General features: G+C 43.3%; 1 protein-coding gene across 1 annotated transcript in view; it reads right to left on the reverse strand.

Annotated features, from left to right (window-relative positions):
• The window catches only part of kcnh8 (potassium voltage-gated channel, subfamily H (eag-related), member 8), a 54,151-nt gene that overhangs the window by 14,371 nt on the left and 22,779 nt on the right, over positions 1 to 17,001 (reverse strand). Inside the window, exons 4-10 of the mRNA XM_085792114.1 lie at positions 16,046 to 16,173; positions 15,332 to 15,569; positions 15,021 to 15,178; positions 11,094 to 11,298; positions 7,938 to 8,147; positions 5,847 to 6,046; positions 3,985 to 4,234 (exon numbers count right to left, since the gene is read on the reverse strand). Of these exons, the coding sequence (XP_085648240.1) occupies positions 3,985 to 4,234; positions 5,847 to 6,046; positions 7,938 to 8,147; positions 11,094 to 11,298; positions 15,021 to 15,178; positions 15,332 to 15,569; positions 16,046 to 16,173 (1,389 nt within the window). The remainder of the gene's footprint in view (positions 1 to 3,984; positions 4,235 to 5,846; positions 6,047 to 7,937; positions 8,148 to 11,093; positions 11,299 to 15,020; positions 15,179 to 15,331; positions 15,570 to 16,045; positions 16,174 to 17,001) is intronic.

Raw genomic sequence — 17,001 nt, forward strand, 5'->3', positions numbered from 1 at the left:
GTTTGGAGTGAGGAGGCTGTGACAGCTGCTGTTTCCTGTTCTCTTAATACATACAGGACCAGGCTAAGTACCCCATCAGTGTTAATGCCCCTTAAGCAGTGATAAAATATTCATTATGGTCATTGTGAACTGTGAACGCAGCTCAATTAAACCTCAGCTGACGGAGCAGCAGTCGTGACTGTTCTTCTTCCTCTCCTCCTCTCTGACTCTGTCTCTCCCAGTGTCTCTCAGTCCACTCCTTCTCCTCCTTATTTCACTCATTACTCTCTCTTTTCTTCCCCCTCTCCATGCTTCCAGATTTCTCACCCCTGCTGCTATATCAAAACCCTTTGTCACTGTCTGTCTTCTATTTTCTCTGCTACCTCCCTGTCTCGTTTCTCCTCTTTTTTTCTTGCTCTGTTAATTTCATTCCCTTTCATTTTACCTCTATCTGTTTTTCTTCCGTTTTCCTTCCTTCTTTCATCCTCTTTGCTTCATCTCCAGCTGTGTGTTTTCTCTTCCCTGTTTTCATTTATTCCCTCCTTTCTTTCATCTTCAATGTTTTTTAACTTCCTTTTTGTTCGACCAGATTTCTTTTCTTTTCTTACTTCAATTCCAGTTTTCTTAATCTTTCTTCTTCTGACCTGTTTCCTTCCCTTCTTTGGTGTTTCCCTGCCTCTCCCTCTTTGCCTCCACTTTTTGTCTTTTCTTTTTCGCCATTCTTCCTTTATTTCTGCCTTCTTCTATAATTTCTCCCTTTATTTCTTCACTCCAACATCTTTTTGTTTCCCCTCCTCCATGTTCTCCTTCTCTTCCTCTCTTCTTCCCTATCTATTTTTTTCTCTTGTATTTCCATGTTTCTTATTTCCCTATTTTCTTTCCCTCTCACGTATCTATCCCAGTTGTTTCCCTTTTCTGTCTTCCCTCCCTTCATTTCTGTTCATTTCTTCTCTTGGTCCGTCCAGTTTCTCTTTTCTTGTTCTCCCCTTTTCCATTTTTTTCTTCAAGTTTTGCTCCCTATCTTCTTCCCTTTCCTGTCCTCCTCAATCCCATTTTTCTCTTTTCTCTTTCCACTCATTCATCTCACAGCCTTGCTCCCTCACACTCTCCACATTAAACTCATGCTTCCTTTTCCTACTTCTCCTTCCTCTCTCTTTCTCTCTCTCTCTTGCAACCTTGCCCTCACTCAATCCCGTCCCGTTGACTTTTACACTACAAACAACGTCTCTCTTCCCCTCTCTCCATCAACCTCACTTCCTCCTCATCCTCTCTGTTTCATGTCTCTCACCATGGCCTCTCTCACACTCTCCCACTCTCTATTACGTGATGCTGAGCTGTCGCTACGGATGAGGAAGAAGGGGAGAGAGTGATAGAGAGTGAGAGAGAGAGAGAGATGGGGAGGGAGAAAAAGAGAGGAAGAGACACTGAGCGAGAGAAGCTTTCTTCCCCTTCAGTCAGACGCTCAATGTCAGTCTGACCTTCTGCACAGTCAGCAGGCGAGCAGAGACAATGCTCTCCGCCTGTCAAGCCCACACACACACACACACACACACACACACACACACACACACACACACACACACACACACACATCGACCCACCCACACACACACCCACACACACGCTAGTCTAAGCACAAGTAAACAATTCCACCTACTCGAGACAAACATGCCCAAACAAACTTTCTGCAGCAGGAGCATTTGTATGCAGGCGCTGAGACAAACAACAGGTAGACACAATCTGCACACACATGCACACACACACAGACACACACACACACGGACACACACAGACACAAACAAGAATGAAAACTAGAGATAAAGAGTTTAAATACCGCATCAACAGAGACAATGTGATGGATGAAGTTTCAGATTCAGATCTTGCTCTTTCTCACTGACTCACACACACCCACACACACACACACACACACACACACACACACACACTTTCCTGGCACACAGACACACTTGCGACAGATTTGTCCATGGCTCTGTGTCATGGGGGTCAGATAGAAGAAGTCATGGGGTCACTCAGGACAAGAGGTGGTGTTACACAGCAGATGTGCGTGGTTGGGGAAGCAGCTACACTGAGGCCTGTTAGCATCTTGTTTCACATTTGGCTGCTGCTCACACACACGCTCACACACACGCACACACACACACGCGCATGAGTGACATCACCACAGCTCCAAAATGTCACACGATTTGTGGGAAGATTTCCAGCACAAAAATAACCAGTTGCTGTTGTTTTTGGTTTCTTTTCTTTTTCTTTATCTTTCTTTCTTAAATATTCTTAAATTTCGGTTTCCTGATTTATTTATTTTTTACACATGTATATATATTAAAAAAACAAAACAAAAGGTGATTGTTCACCTACTAAGACCACTGGTAAAATGAATTGTTTTATGGTTGTTGAATTACTATTGTAAACAAATAAAGGCATAAAAAGCCAAAAAATAAATAAAAAAAATAAAATAAAAAGTGGATGTGAGGAAATCATAATAATAAAAAACAATAATAAAAAAAAAAACAGTTGAAACATTTGTGCAGATCTATTGAAGTTGTGATGGTGAGCAGAGGACGGAGCTGCAGTGAACGAGGCCCAAAACCATTTCTACAAGTGGCTTTTTTCTCTTTTTCACAAAAACGAGAACAGTAACAGAGAGACCTGTTTCACTGTTGAAATACAAGTAGATGAGATTGTGTGTGACATTTTTGAGATGTCAAATGTAGAAGCTCATGGGAAAAATGGAGAAAAAGTGACTCAGAGCTCCACCCTGTACTGTACACACTCCAGCTGCTGTGGACTGGACCAGTGCCTTCATATAGGTTTGCTCTCTTTGGTATTCCTTTAATTATCTTTTTTTCTTTCTTTCATATAATGACCTATTCTGCATTAACAGCACAACGGCGTCCATAAAAATATTTTTTTATTATTATAATTCATGAACAAAGACAACCAAAATCTTTTCTTAGTCTGAGTTGATCTGCAGCTTTATGGAGTTTCATCCCCTCATTAACGAGGAGTCTATTTAATTTTAGTATCACTCCCATTTTATTTTTCTGGTTTTCACTGTTTCCCAACCACTGAAATGCTCTTTTTTATTTTTTATTTCATTCTGTTTTCTGTTGTAGGCAACACAATGCTGACAGCTGACATTATAATTAGCTGCTGCCTTGGAAAATCAACCATTAACTGAACACTGCAATTAAAAAAACATACTAATGTGGCTGTGGGTGCCATATACAGTATGGTTTCACCTGCTGTAGCTACAAGGGGCAGAGCTGGACAGAGACTAACTGCGCTGGACTTGATGGAACTGAAATTACCTGGCTCTAGTGAATTGGACTGATGAAATGGGCCGGGTTGAACTGGACAACACAGATTGAAGTGGACAGGACTGAATTACTGTGCTATCTAAAACGCACTTGACCACACTCAGCTGGACATCACCGGATTGAAGAGGTTTAACTTGTATGGAATTGGACGATCATGAATGGCTCTGAATAGATAACTGGATCGAGATATAATACAGAGCGCAGTGGCTGCATTGCTCTGTTTCAACATCAGCTTTGCTCATCTTCGCAAGACTGGCCACAAATCAGTCATGTCGCCCGAGAAAATTAAATTTGAGAATTTAAAATGCAAATTTTGTATGCACAGCTACTGTATAGATAAGGTCCTTATTTGGTTCTTAGTGCTACAACATATATTTGACAAATGACACCTGACTGTATATACTGTTGATTATGTGGGTTCAGTAACAGCAGGCTCGGAGGATGAGCTAGAGCCTATAGGCCACTGTAAAGCTCCTGTGTCCAAACAATGAGCTCATTTACAGGACTCAGCGTTATCACAATGAGCCACACAGAGCCTTATTATGAGGCTTTCTTTGGGAAGTTTCTTTGTAAAGCTATAATAATAATAACACAGAAGGATTTTTGCTTCCTCTTCTCATCACCATAACCCCCCCCTCTGCCCTCTTTCCCCATCTGTGAATCGTACCCAGGATGGCCAGCACCATGCCATCTTTCAGCACCTCCATGGACCCCGAGCAGACGAAGAAGATGGCCTGGAGCGCGTCGCCCTGCCGGAGGAGGTACTCTCCGGGAGCGCAGAAGGAGGTCTTGATGTGCAGAGACAGGGAGCGCAGGCAGCCGCGACTGGCTGAGGCGAACAACGACAGCTCAAGGATCTCCTTGTTGAGGTGCATGGTGATGTCGGAGCGCAGCTCGTCCGGGAAGTCCTTCAGCAGCTGCGGAGATGATGAGAGGGAGAGAAGGCAGAGCATGAGACGGACAGAGGGAGAGAGAGACGGAGGAGGCAGGCAGGCAAGAGTGAGGAGAGCATGACAGCTGTGAAAATATCCCATGCTGCAACTCAGTGATTACATTCCCAAGCCTTGGTAGCCCTTTATTTGATTCCTGAGCCGTTGTAGCACAGGAAACATTAACGTCAAGTTTATATAATGTATAGAGCCGATGATCAATAGTTTCTGTTTACAATCTGTACAACAGATGGAAAACCACCTCAAAAAAGTCTGAGCATTTTATTATATTATATTATGTATGACATCATTTCCGGCCAACCGACGCACAAGGAGAAAATATTTAGTTTTCTACTGTATGTGTCATAGAGGATATAATACGTTTAAGGATTAGTCCAGAACACTCAATAACCCCCAGACGAAACATCTGCGTAATGTGAAAAAAAGACTAACATCACTGTATAAATCAACACACTAAATAAAGTTGCAACACACAACAAAAACACCCAAATTGCAAAGCATTGTCATTTCTCTGTCTGTGTCCCTGTCAGGACAAAGATCTGGGGCTCACCGACACATACAGTCGATCAATGAGTCATCAGAGCCGGGCTGACTTTAATCAACAGGCCCATCTATAATTCATCTGTCTGGAATTCATCATCATCATCATCATCACTCCATCTAAGCGCTGGTCTGGGCTCTGACAGCTGTCTCGCAGGCATTTCACAGCCTGGAGGGACGAGCTGTTTGACTACTGCCTGGCTACCTCCTGTTTCCCCAGGCCTGTCAGGAAAAGGTGCTGCTCACCCTCACTTTTCTGTTTGTGTTTTCTCTAAGCTGTCCTCACACAGCGTTGGCAAACTCAGCTTCGTCTCCACCTGTCTCCGTTTTTCTCTTTATGTTAATGTTAATCTGCTTTTTTTTTGCTCCCAGACATTTAGCCGACTTTTCTGTCTGGCATAGTGTCACCAGACGTTTAAATTCCAAGATTGTCAACATGCTGGTGTGTTTATGATATGATATCTACCGTCTTTTCTGAAGCAATTCATTTTACTTATTGCAGTTATTTCATTGTAAATTTCAAAATGTAGAAGTGTAAATTCAATGTTTCTCAGTAATTAAAAAGTACAATGCTTTGAATGCATATGCTCCAGTTTCATGGACCTACTATTCCTCACATCTTAAGTGTCTACAGTCCGTGTATTTGCCATGTAACATGAGTTTGACATCATCTAGAAACAGCCCAGAACAGCCTGTGATGGTTTAAACCCCTTTATAAAGTGTCCTGTCATGTATCAGACAGAGAAGAGATGTCTCTCTCTGCCCTTCTTGTCCTCTGTCCTCCCCTCATCAGTCTATGGTGATGAAGATAACATGTTCTTACACTGCGGGGGGTCACGTTACGTACTGTATGATCGATCACATCATCACACTCGCAATATGTTTAAATGTGTCTGATATGTGAGGGCTAAGCAACGTGATCTTCCAAATGAAGTATTGATCTCTAAATACTGTGCTGTCGGGTGTCAAAATACAAGTTAACTGACAAGGGAGGATGAAGAGTTACACCAGCTGAGGTCAGGTTAGCCGCCGTTTGTACCTCGTTACAGTCGATGCCGTTGTTGACCGACCAGGTCGTCTGAAAATACTCCAGCATTCTCTGCTTGAGGCTCTGGGGCAGGTGATGGACGCGTATGAAGTCCTTGAGGTCTTTGGTTCTGGTGTGGTACTGGGACCAGCGTGAGTACATCCTCTGGATAATGGCTGTCACATTACCAAAGACCAACGCATGCATGAGTGCTGCAGAGAGGAGAGGAAGGGATGACGGAGGGGTGGACGGACAGAGGAAAAAGAAGAGATGATGAATGAATGAATGAGCCAAAGAGGAAGTAAACAGAAAACATTTACTATAAATGTAAATGTAAACTGTAAATGTAAAGAGACACAACAGGCTGCAGATCGACGCTAGTGAGATCATACTCCATTACATTCAAAAACATTTTCCAAAGCAACACCATAATAATAACAATAATTATGTATAATTATTAAGATAAAAAATATAACACAATTTACATTGGTATCCACTTTGATTAAATCCAAAAGTTCTGTAGTGACGACTTTGAATCATCATATCAAATATTTCTCTTCTGTAAATACGATGGTGGACGGCTCTTATCAGAAGCTGTCGATGTATGTGATCAGACAAACAGAAAAACCAGTCAACCAGCAAATAACATATTTACATTCATGTGTTGTGACTGTGCACCTCGCAGACAGGAACACCGGTGTCACAACCGAGAGGAGCTGGTTTGACTGGAGTGACACCTTCCTTCCCTTCATACAGCCACAGATAATATATCCTCCTGATCTCATTCAGATTTAAACATTGCCGCAGGTGTGTGTTGCACACACACACACACACACACACACACACGTTGGTACATGAAAGCACAGAACGCAGACTTCATGTCTGAGGTGACATGTGTGCGCTGGCTGTCTATGCCACTGATGTGAGTGAGTGTTAAAAACGATGGTACATTGTGTAGGAATTCCTCTCATCTAGCGTTGTGGTTGTGTATCTCAAGCAACTCAATCGTATTTTTCATGCTGCATTCACGTGAAATTGGGCAGACGGCAGACGGACGACAGCCGCTGCACATAACGGCATAAACAAGCCTCTATGTAAACAAGTGGTCCATCAGCACGAGGCAAAACAATACACGTGACAATATGTTGTCATGGTGATGTCGTATTGTTTACCTGACCCACGTTTTACCGCCTTTCTCTGGACTTCTGTGACTAAAATGACATCTGGTTTGTTACTGACGGCCGTCTGCCCGACTGCAGGTGAATGCAGCATCAGTGTAACGCTCCATTCCTCCTCACTGCGTTACCGCGGTGACTTTTCACAGACGCCACCTCGACCTGAGCCGACAGCTCCGGTGTCTCCGCTGAGTTTCCGTGGTTTCCTACCGTCACGCTGCCACTGAACGTAAAAACATGGAGACACCACATGGCAGCAGCACCGAGCTTACCCGCTCCATGTAGATATGAATGATATGAACGGCTCATTCAGAGCTGAAAGGAACACTTCAGTTTGTTGATGGGGGTGATTACTGATCAATGAACATACTTTTGAACGAAATAATCGATTTTCGTGAATAGATAAGTTACACAATGTCCCTTTAAAGATGTTTATTTCATGAGAGCTTTTCTTCTGTGCTCTGTGTGGCAGTCTCAGAGGTGGTTTTCTATTCAATTCATTCTAATAAGGCAATAATCTCATTTCCTCGCTGCATTTGACCTATAGCCTGCTAATATGAACAGGTGCGTTGCGTTAGTTTCCATTTTGCATTAACACACAAGGGGAAGTATGGATGTGTGTGTGTGAGTGTGCAAGCATGCATGTCCATGGTGTGTGTCTGTGACAGCTACCGCCCCCCAGGCAGTCAGGGACATTTAACGTTTAGCCGAACCAGAGAGAGGAGTGTCCACAGGGAAAACCCCACCACAGTGACCGCTCCTCATCCCCAAAAAACAAACCCAGTGGTACGATCCAGTTTCAACTGGATCCCTCCATCCTGCAAAGGACATTGCATTATACTGATCCTGATGAATGCATGCATGCAGATCAAAATGGGCACGTGTTGTTTTACTTTTTTGATGTGACCAGTCATGTTTGTTTGTGTACCTCCAATGAGCATCACGCAAATGGAGAAGATCTTTTCGGCGTCAGTGTTGGCCGACACGTTGCCGAAGCCCACGCTGGTCAGACTGCTGAGGGTGAAGTAGAGTGAAGCCACGTAGATGCTCCGGATGGAGGGCCCGCTGTTGGTCCCGTTCACACCTCCGAGGGTGTAGTACGGTGACTCCAGCCGTTTCCCCAGCTCGTGAAGCCATCCTGGATTTAAATTATTTAGATATTGATGGATGAGAGAACAAATGGGTGGTTAGAGCTAATAAAACAAGTGCCCTTTCATTTTGCTTTTTAAGCTAACAACATTGACACTGTGTGTTACAACAGCATTGTCACGAAGGAAAACAATTGTGAAGAAAGCCCATCTGTTCTGAGCAGGCTGCAAGTAATTATTAAAAGGATCAGATGAAACCTGTTGAATATTCTTCTTATATTGTGAGGGAGCTTGATGTTGACATTGTGTAATTGTCTGTAGTATCTTAAGACTCAGAGAGGCTGCGGTGGATATATGAACCTGTGCAGTAAAGCACGTCGATGCAGACGAAGCCAACAGCACCAGGTTGTAGACAGTGCAGTGAGCAGCGGTCCCCTCCATGTACAGCCAGAACAACAGCAAAAGAGACAGATCGGATGCTTGGGAACCTGAACTGATCTCTGGTCAGTGCAGTGTGGAGACGCGCGGCTGTTTCCCAGGAGAGCCTCCTGCAGACACTGATGAATGGTAATTGGATGGAAGCCCCTCATAGCTGCCTGACTCCCAACACTCAGTTCAGCATCAGAAACACATAATTAGGATACAAGGCATTAATCCTGCCTCGTGTAGCGACTTGTTATTTTATGACACTGAAATGTGGTAATTGGTGAAGAGAAATCTGCATCGTTCTCATGACCCAGTCATGACCCGGAACCAGTTATGAAGACGCCAAAGCGAGGTAAATGCAAGCAGTGCAGCTCATCGATACTGACCAGAGATCAGCCCAGGGGGCCTCATTATGTGAGGGACCTGGAGGCTGGAGGGAGTGGGAGGGGGGGGGCTCCATCACTAATTACAAGCACACACACACCCAACTGATACGGATATTGCTCTCACACTTTCCATTCAATGCATATTTCACAACAGACTCAGGAATCAATAAATTGATTAGGAAATCATAAACTTAATTTAGCTGCTAAAATACACCGCTTACCGAAATGTTAAGCGATCCAGACTGTCTCTGTCTCTGTCCTGCATGAGAGCACACCCCATAATATGACAGCACCATGCTCAGCTATTGGCAACAGACCTCTCCACTCAATAGTATATCTTTAAACCCACCTACACGTGGTGTTTTTTTTAATTGATCAATGAGGACTGTCACTGAAGTGCAACTCTCTAACACCAAACGATCCATCGATACTGGTGTAAAGTGCTTCATTATGCGAGACAAGGTTTTTAATCCTGGTTGTGAATAAACCACGTTGATGAAAAAAAACGCATCTACAGGGGAATAACACACCTGTCCTCCATCAAACTTTTCACAACCTGCTGATTTGAAAATAATGAGTGATGAAAGTGCAGTTTACCAGAGTATTGACATGTTTACATTTGAGACTGGTCGGAAATTAAATCTCGACACAAAACGCTGAAATAAAAGGAGGGAAATAGGAGTCGCCTATATGAAATATATAGGAAAGAGTGAAAATGTATTTCTTTTTTAATACCAAATGATCAACAAAGAATTTATCATCTTAGCTGCGTGCCCTTTATTCTGAGCCATTAATTCTACAGAGTTTTGTCCAGGACAGTCCAGCATTTCCTTTATATTGATTTAGTGCAGCTGGATAATGGCTCCCTCTGCTAGAATAACATCTCATCTGGCCTCACTACTTGACTCATACAAAAAAAACACATGTACTGTGTGCACATGTTGCATGTTCCCAAAATGCCACAAAACAGCTTCTGTCCCATCAATGAATTCTCTTATTCCTACTTATTCAAACACCCAATCAGCGCCTGTTCGATGCCACCATTGTTCAACTTCCATTAGCATCTCCAAACAAAGTGGACGATGACCTGCTACAGGCTCACTTCACATACTGCTCAGCTCTCAACACAGGAGAGTTTTTAAGGTTTTAATGTCCCACTCTCTCATTCATTTACTCGCATTTTTTATTTTTCACACTATTTGTTTTGATCCAGATTCTAGTTAATTTATCCATTTCCTTCTCATTTTTTATTCACAGAAGCTACACCCATTTTCACACTTGGTTATTTTTACAGAGCGAGGCCTTGTAGTGGTAAAATAATAACATCAAAGAGTTTCTTTGTGCGTCGTGTTCTGTGATGATTCAGCAGATTGATGAATCATGCTAACAAAGACGTAATATGTTTTATATCAAAGCTAGAATACTGAAGGTCTGTAACATTACATGTTTGCACTTTGCATCATATTACAGTCCCTGGTAACACTTATCCGAGATCCAACTGCGCCTGATGATACACCTCCTCTTTGCTGTGGCGCCTAGTAACACCCCCAGTGAGTTGAGAGGAATGATGCTTCCAGACTCACTAGAGCAGTGGTTCTCAACGTGGGGTCCGGGGACCCCTAGGGGTCCTTGAGAGGGTTCAAGGGGTCCCCAACCTTTTCTTGAAATTTTACCACTTTTAAAACATTTTTATTATTATTATTATCAATATTATTGTTTTTTTGTTTGTTTTTAGAATTTTACCACTTTTTTTCTAGAAAATTTTGTACTTTTTTTTTTTTAGATTTTTTTTAACCACTTCTTCCTACATATGTTTAAATGTATTTGGAGAAATTGTACCACTTATTTCCAAAAATTCACACCATTGGCCCCAATTTGAATGTACAAAAAAGTAACGTTATTCAGTCTCAGATACAGAAATACACAAATATTTGTGTATTGTGTATATTTGTGTATTTCACACAAATATTTGTGTATTTCTGGTGTTTGCTTGAAAATTTTGTCCAATGCGGGTCCATGGTCTAATTTGTGTCAATTTAGGGGTGCTTAGTGTAAAAAAGATAGAGAAGCACTGCACTAGAGCACATTTCTCCACTTGAGTTTCAAAAACATTGAGGTGGGAGGTCTTTTTTGGGGACTGAAGGAAACATGCTGCTTGCCACCATTCCCCCAGTACTCACTCACCAATATCCCAGTTGTAGGTGTTGGCCTCCATCTCCCTCTTGCCGATGATGTACCAGATGCAGGCCATCCAGTGGGCCAGCAGGGCGAACATGGACATCAGCAGGGTGAGGACCACCGTGCTGTGCTGCGAGTAGCGGTCCATCTTCTGCAGCAGCCGCAGCAAACGGAGCAGACGCACCGTTTTTAACAGGTGGACCACCGACACCTGGGGATGAAGAGAACAAGAAGAAAAGCTGAGGCGAGTTTACTTCCAAGTTTTTCCTGAACACGACCAGTGTCACAGTTCGTCAGGTGTTACATCTTCATCATGTACTGCAAAACACACACACACACACACACACACCATTGTCCTCACTGTAAATCAGCACGACACCATTATCACCTCTGGCTCCACAGCTACAGCTCCCTTGCTAAGCAGTGATCAAGTACAATAGCTACACAACCCCCCGTCCCCTCCCACCTCCCACAATGCCTCCTTTCTTTTCTTGTGATTTTTCTGGTGTCCTGTTGGGGGGCAAAGTCAGACGGACGGACAGACAGCCTGAGACAGACACCATGAAAGTGAGGAGCACAGCAATCGTTTCCCTTTTACAGACAGTGAATCTCATAGGAAGACTGATAAACCAGATTCATTTACTCACACACACATGCAACAATGCTTGAAGTGACAAAAAGCTCTTACCCATGCTTCACGTCTCTCAAACATTAGAGGCTGCTCAAATGCTCTCACATTCTATAATTAGAACATGACAAATGCTTGTAAACACATCAACACGATCCATGTGAATATTTCCTGATGAAGAATCCTTGAATAGAGAACTAACAACTAGAGAAATCAGGCTCTTCCTCGCAGGTGTGCTTATTTCATTTTCTCTCCAGTCCTCCTCACCATCACCATACCAACTCTGGCTTTTCCTATTTACTTATTTATTTTTGGTCTTTTTTCCTCTGTCACTCCGTCAATCCTTAAGAAACTAAACTACTTTTGCCACAAGCCGTCAGCCAGCCTCCCGCCACTGACTCACACACACGATGTTAAGTTCCCCTCACACCTTTCCCACACTTGTGTGCTGTGGATGTGATGTGAATGTCATCCATTGTGCACCTGCTCCTCGGGCAACACACAGGGAGACACACACTCACACTCACACTCACACACACTATTACTCAGAAGGATATAGGACAAGGTGGACATTTGTAACCTTTCTGTGAGGATGTATGCTGTATATGTGTATAGTATGTGTAGGGGAGTGGGAGTGGGGGGGTGGGGGGCGCATCTGGGGGATGGGTGGAGTTTGAAAAAGTGGGACAGAGGGGGAGATACAGGTAGATATACTTATATATTGTGATAACTACAGCAAATGAAGGGAGAAAGATGGAGGATGTGGGATGAGCAACAAAGGAATGATGAAAAAGGTTCAGGAGTTTTTACAGGATACAGTACGAGGAGGTGTGTGTGTGTGTGTGTGTGTGTGTGTGTGTGTGTGTGTGGACGGTCCCTATCAGAGCTGCTCCTGCATGTCTCACCACTGTGTCTTACGGTGGTTGTTCCACACCCTTGCTGTGAGGAATAGAGAACTGGTGCAGCACGAGTGGTAATGAAGCCTCCTACTGAGCCCTGGGGAGAAGCTCCATCTCTTCTCCATCATCTATCACCACCGCACATCCCACCTATGGAGCGAGCAGGCTGTGCCCCATCCCATCCTCCTCCAGCAGCATGAACAGTAAAGCGTTGTAATGTACCCTACAATGCACAGTACACACACACACACACACACCTCCTGCCACTTTCCCCCTTTAACTTTTTTCCTCTTCCGCTTCCATCTCAGCCCTGCCATTCACGATTTCATTTCCTCTGGCTCATCAGGCGTGAAATTTACATTCAGCCGCCTGATTGCTTATTTTTTAAGGCAGCGTTTGTGCACATAAGACTGTATCTTTATTGTCACTGCTTCTCCCTGTAGCCATGCCTTCAGGCTCATACACACACCAATCACAACAGTGTGACTGGACAGGTTTAGTTTCACTTATTTTATTGATGCAGCAGTATCGTGCCAAGAGGCGTGATGAATAAGACAGTTCTCTAAAACTATCTCGACCTGCAGGCCCAGGAGACGCAGCAGCCTCAGTGTAGCAGCTGAGTATTGATAACAAACTGCTCTATCTATCATGCTAAGACACTATCACATCCTGGTTTGTCTTGTCTTTTGTCTTGTTGTTTTTGTTTCCTTCAGATGAATAATAATTTGTCAGTGGGATGAATTATTACAGAACAGCCTTTTCATGTATGACTTGTAGGACTCAACTAAAGAGTAGGTTGTATGGGTATGGGTTGTATGTTACTGCCACCTGATTATTTCTGTCATTTTTTTCTTAAAATGAAAAAAAAAAAGAATGAAAAGAAAAAAGAAAAAGAAATTAATAAGAATGAAAGAAAGAAAAAAAGGTCCCCACTAGGGGTGGTGGTGGTATTAAAAAAAAGAGAGAGAGAAAAAAAAAGAGTAGGTGATCGTGGCAAATCAGAAAACAATAAATAAATAAATAAACATGCTCCGAGAAAAAGAAGAACGGTAACAAGAAAAAGGAAAAGTCAGTGTCATATACTGTAGTAGACACTTGACAGACAATCAAGCCCAAGAAGAAAGAGATGTTTGACAGGAAGAAAGAGAAAGGAGACCGCCGGGGAGGGACGATGCTGAGGCCCCCAGGCTCATTTTGGTGAAAGATGGCCTCGGCGGTCAAAAGGGACATGAGTCTGAATGCTCCGTCCTTGGAGGGGACATCACGCAGAACGCTCAGCAATTACCGACGACTCCTCCCTGACGGCAGCAGGGGAACTTGTGGCCCAGTAGCCCTACATCCAAGTCCCAACCCACTGGGAGTGTGTGGTATTTCCATTAATAGACTCTGGAACCAAGCAGCTTCGCCTGCAGCTGTGCCCACCCATCCACCTCCCCTCCCCTTAACAGTGTAAAAGACAGCACTTTTTTTTTTTTTTTTTACTTTGTTGGCCCATATTACTTTACCTGCATCTTTCTTTGCTTTCCCTTCACAGTCCACTTACAATGAGCCCCACTATCCCATCCTACTGGACTGTTCCAATCAGGTACAAGTGGATGAGTGAGAATAAACAGCAGCGTGAGGCTCGCCAAATTAGACGCCAGAAAGCAAAAACTTCCATAAGCAACCAATCAAAGTCTCCCTATAGTGTAGCTCTTCCTATGGGTAATATCATTCAGCCAGAGACAAGACAAGACAGTCTACCTAATTGCTCTGTATCTCTGTGTTTCCTCCTCCACTCAACTATTCTTAAGGGGGCCATGTATTTGACTCAAGCAGAACAGAAAAAGGTTTTAATGGTACAGGTTTGATTGTTTTCCCAGCACTTGTACCGTGTGTGGAATCAATACACAGAATCAAAGAGGCACCAGAGCAGGAAACAATCCATGTGATCTATTCTTATGAAATGCCAAATGCGCAGGAGGTGTTATACTCTCACAATGCACCATGTTGGTGACAGGGTTACACACAGGACACCAATCATTAAAATTAGATTACCATTTGTAGTCAATTTTAAATCAAAAGCAACTGGACTTGGTTATTTGTCTAGGAAGACGTTTCACCTCTCATCCAAGAGGCTTCATCAGTTCATGCACACATCTGACCAGGCTGGGACTGGTCCAGAGTAGTTTAAGCCTATATTTCCTTTTATTTTTTCATGTAATCATTATATTAGAACCTAACCCTAACATTTGGACTTGATCATTAACAGATACATTCAGTATCAATATATCTATGTGATTACTTGGGAGAATACCTAAACAAAAACTAAGAATTTACAATCTAGATGTACAGTAGGTCATTGATTATGTTCCACATGAAACCCTGGGGGGGGATGGGATAAGAAACAGGCCACCAGATACTCACCACGCTGACTTTAAAGGCATAGAGGAGGTCAAAGGGCAATGCAGCCACCAGGTCAATGATGAACCACGTGGTCAGGTAGTGAATGCAGATCTGTCGAGCGTCAAAGATCACCTGGCCTGACTTGCTGACATAAGTGGTACGAAAATTAAAAACAATATCTGAAAGGAAAATAGAAGAAAAACACAAAAAACAGAGCTGGAGGTTTGGTTGTTGGAAATTCTGATGCTAAGACTAAAATGTAGGCCTACATAAGATTTTTATTTAATTTAGGTCATAAAGTAGAGATTTTGTGACATTAAAACCTTTATTACCTATGATGAACAGTATCTCCACTGCGATGTCGCTGACAGTCGTGCTGCGGGTCAGATCGTCATCGTCGCCGATGAAGCACACATTGTACGGCACCGTCACGGCAACGTAGAAGGTGGCGAGCAGAATCAACCAGTCCCAACCGGCCTTGAAGGTGCTGTAGTGCAGTAAGATGAATTTGGACTTCTTGGCATCTGCTACTTTGTACTCTGGCAGAGCGGGCGGGTCCCCAAACACATTCTGGATAAGATTAACGTGTATGAGTAAAAACACTCTGCCTGCTTGCTGCTTATCAGTTGAGGCAGATTTACTGTTGGTCTGTGGTGGTCGTGCAACTGAAAGTTAGTAGTGAGAGCAGAAACAGCGACAGCAGCTAGTTCTGTAGCTGGACACATCATGTCTTTAAACACTGCACCCTAATGTAATCTCTGTTTTTCTTATGCTTGATTAGATTTAGTAGGGACTAAACTGATACTACAACCAAATCATATTGTTGTTCATCCGGAAGTAATCTGTGATACAGCTTCAGCTAACCCGGCCCAGTGTTTACTGAAGGGTTTTGTAGGTGAACCACCCTCCACCCGGTAACATCATTTCTTCTGTGCTTTAGCAACAGCAGTCACCCCCAGTGTTTTACAGTCCACCCCCAGACACTTTTGAAAGGCCTTACATCATGTAACAATGTTGCCCATTGTGTTTGAAGTGTCCGATGATACCTTGTTGAGTTTAATCTTGCTCTTCTCTCTGCTGTGGAGGTGACCGGAGATGTGGTAGAGCACCGTGCTGCTCCGAAGACGAGCCGAGCTGAACGGAGAGCCTGTTTTCACCCTGCCGCGCCGCCGCTCTGCAAATATACACACAAAAAGTTAACACACACACACACACACACCCCTACAATACTTTACCCCCCAAGGTTACCTCCTGATGACTGAATCAGTCATTACGCTTGATGAAATACATAATATTCTGGCCTATTCAGGAAATGAATATGCAACATGTGTCATTTCAGAGCAAAGTGCACAATTTCCAAGTGAAGTGAAAAAAATAAATAAATAAATAAAAAATAGACTGGTGTTTACTGTTATTTTGTGTTTGTAAATGTCAGACATTTGTTACCTGTGTTGATTCACATTATTCATCCATAAATAATGGTTGATGATGTCTTATTGTGTACAAGCTGAGCAGAAAAAAACACTGCAATTTTCATCTTTGATAAGTAAGTACTAGGGCAGAGAGGCAGTTAAATCCACTGTTGTAGATTTGTTATGGTGGATTGCTGTTGCCGGGTTTGTGCGCTTGCAGGTGCTCTTATGTGTGTGTGCCTCTTCCGAGTTGATGGTGGTAGTAGTTGAAGAAGCTAGATGAGTAGTGCAGGAGAAGTGAGGTTCTCAGATTAAGGAGTCAGGTAATGGGAAAAGGCACTTTATTGCTCATGGGTTCTGAGCCCCATTCTCATTGCAACGGACCCACAGGAAAGGACTAAAGCCAGATTGGCCTGAGGGCAGATAACGGCAATAACAAAGCTGGAGAATAGAAGTGATAGCTGCCTCTGAGTGTCCTTTCCAAAGTGTGTACATTGTGTGGTGTGTCTGTGTGTGTGTGTGTGTGTGTGTGTGTGTGTGTGTTGTGAGTGCATGCATGGACCCCAGACGAGGCGAACAGACAGGGCCCA

Source organism: Trachurus japonicus, chromosome 11 (genome assembly GCF_045865225.1).
Source record: "Trachurus japonicus isolate A0001 chromosome 11, Traja_1.0".
Lineage (NCBI taxonomy): Eukaryota > Metazoa > Chordata > Actinopteri > Carangiformes > Carangidae > Trachurus > Trachurus japonicus.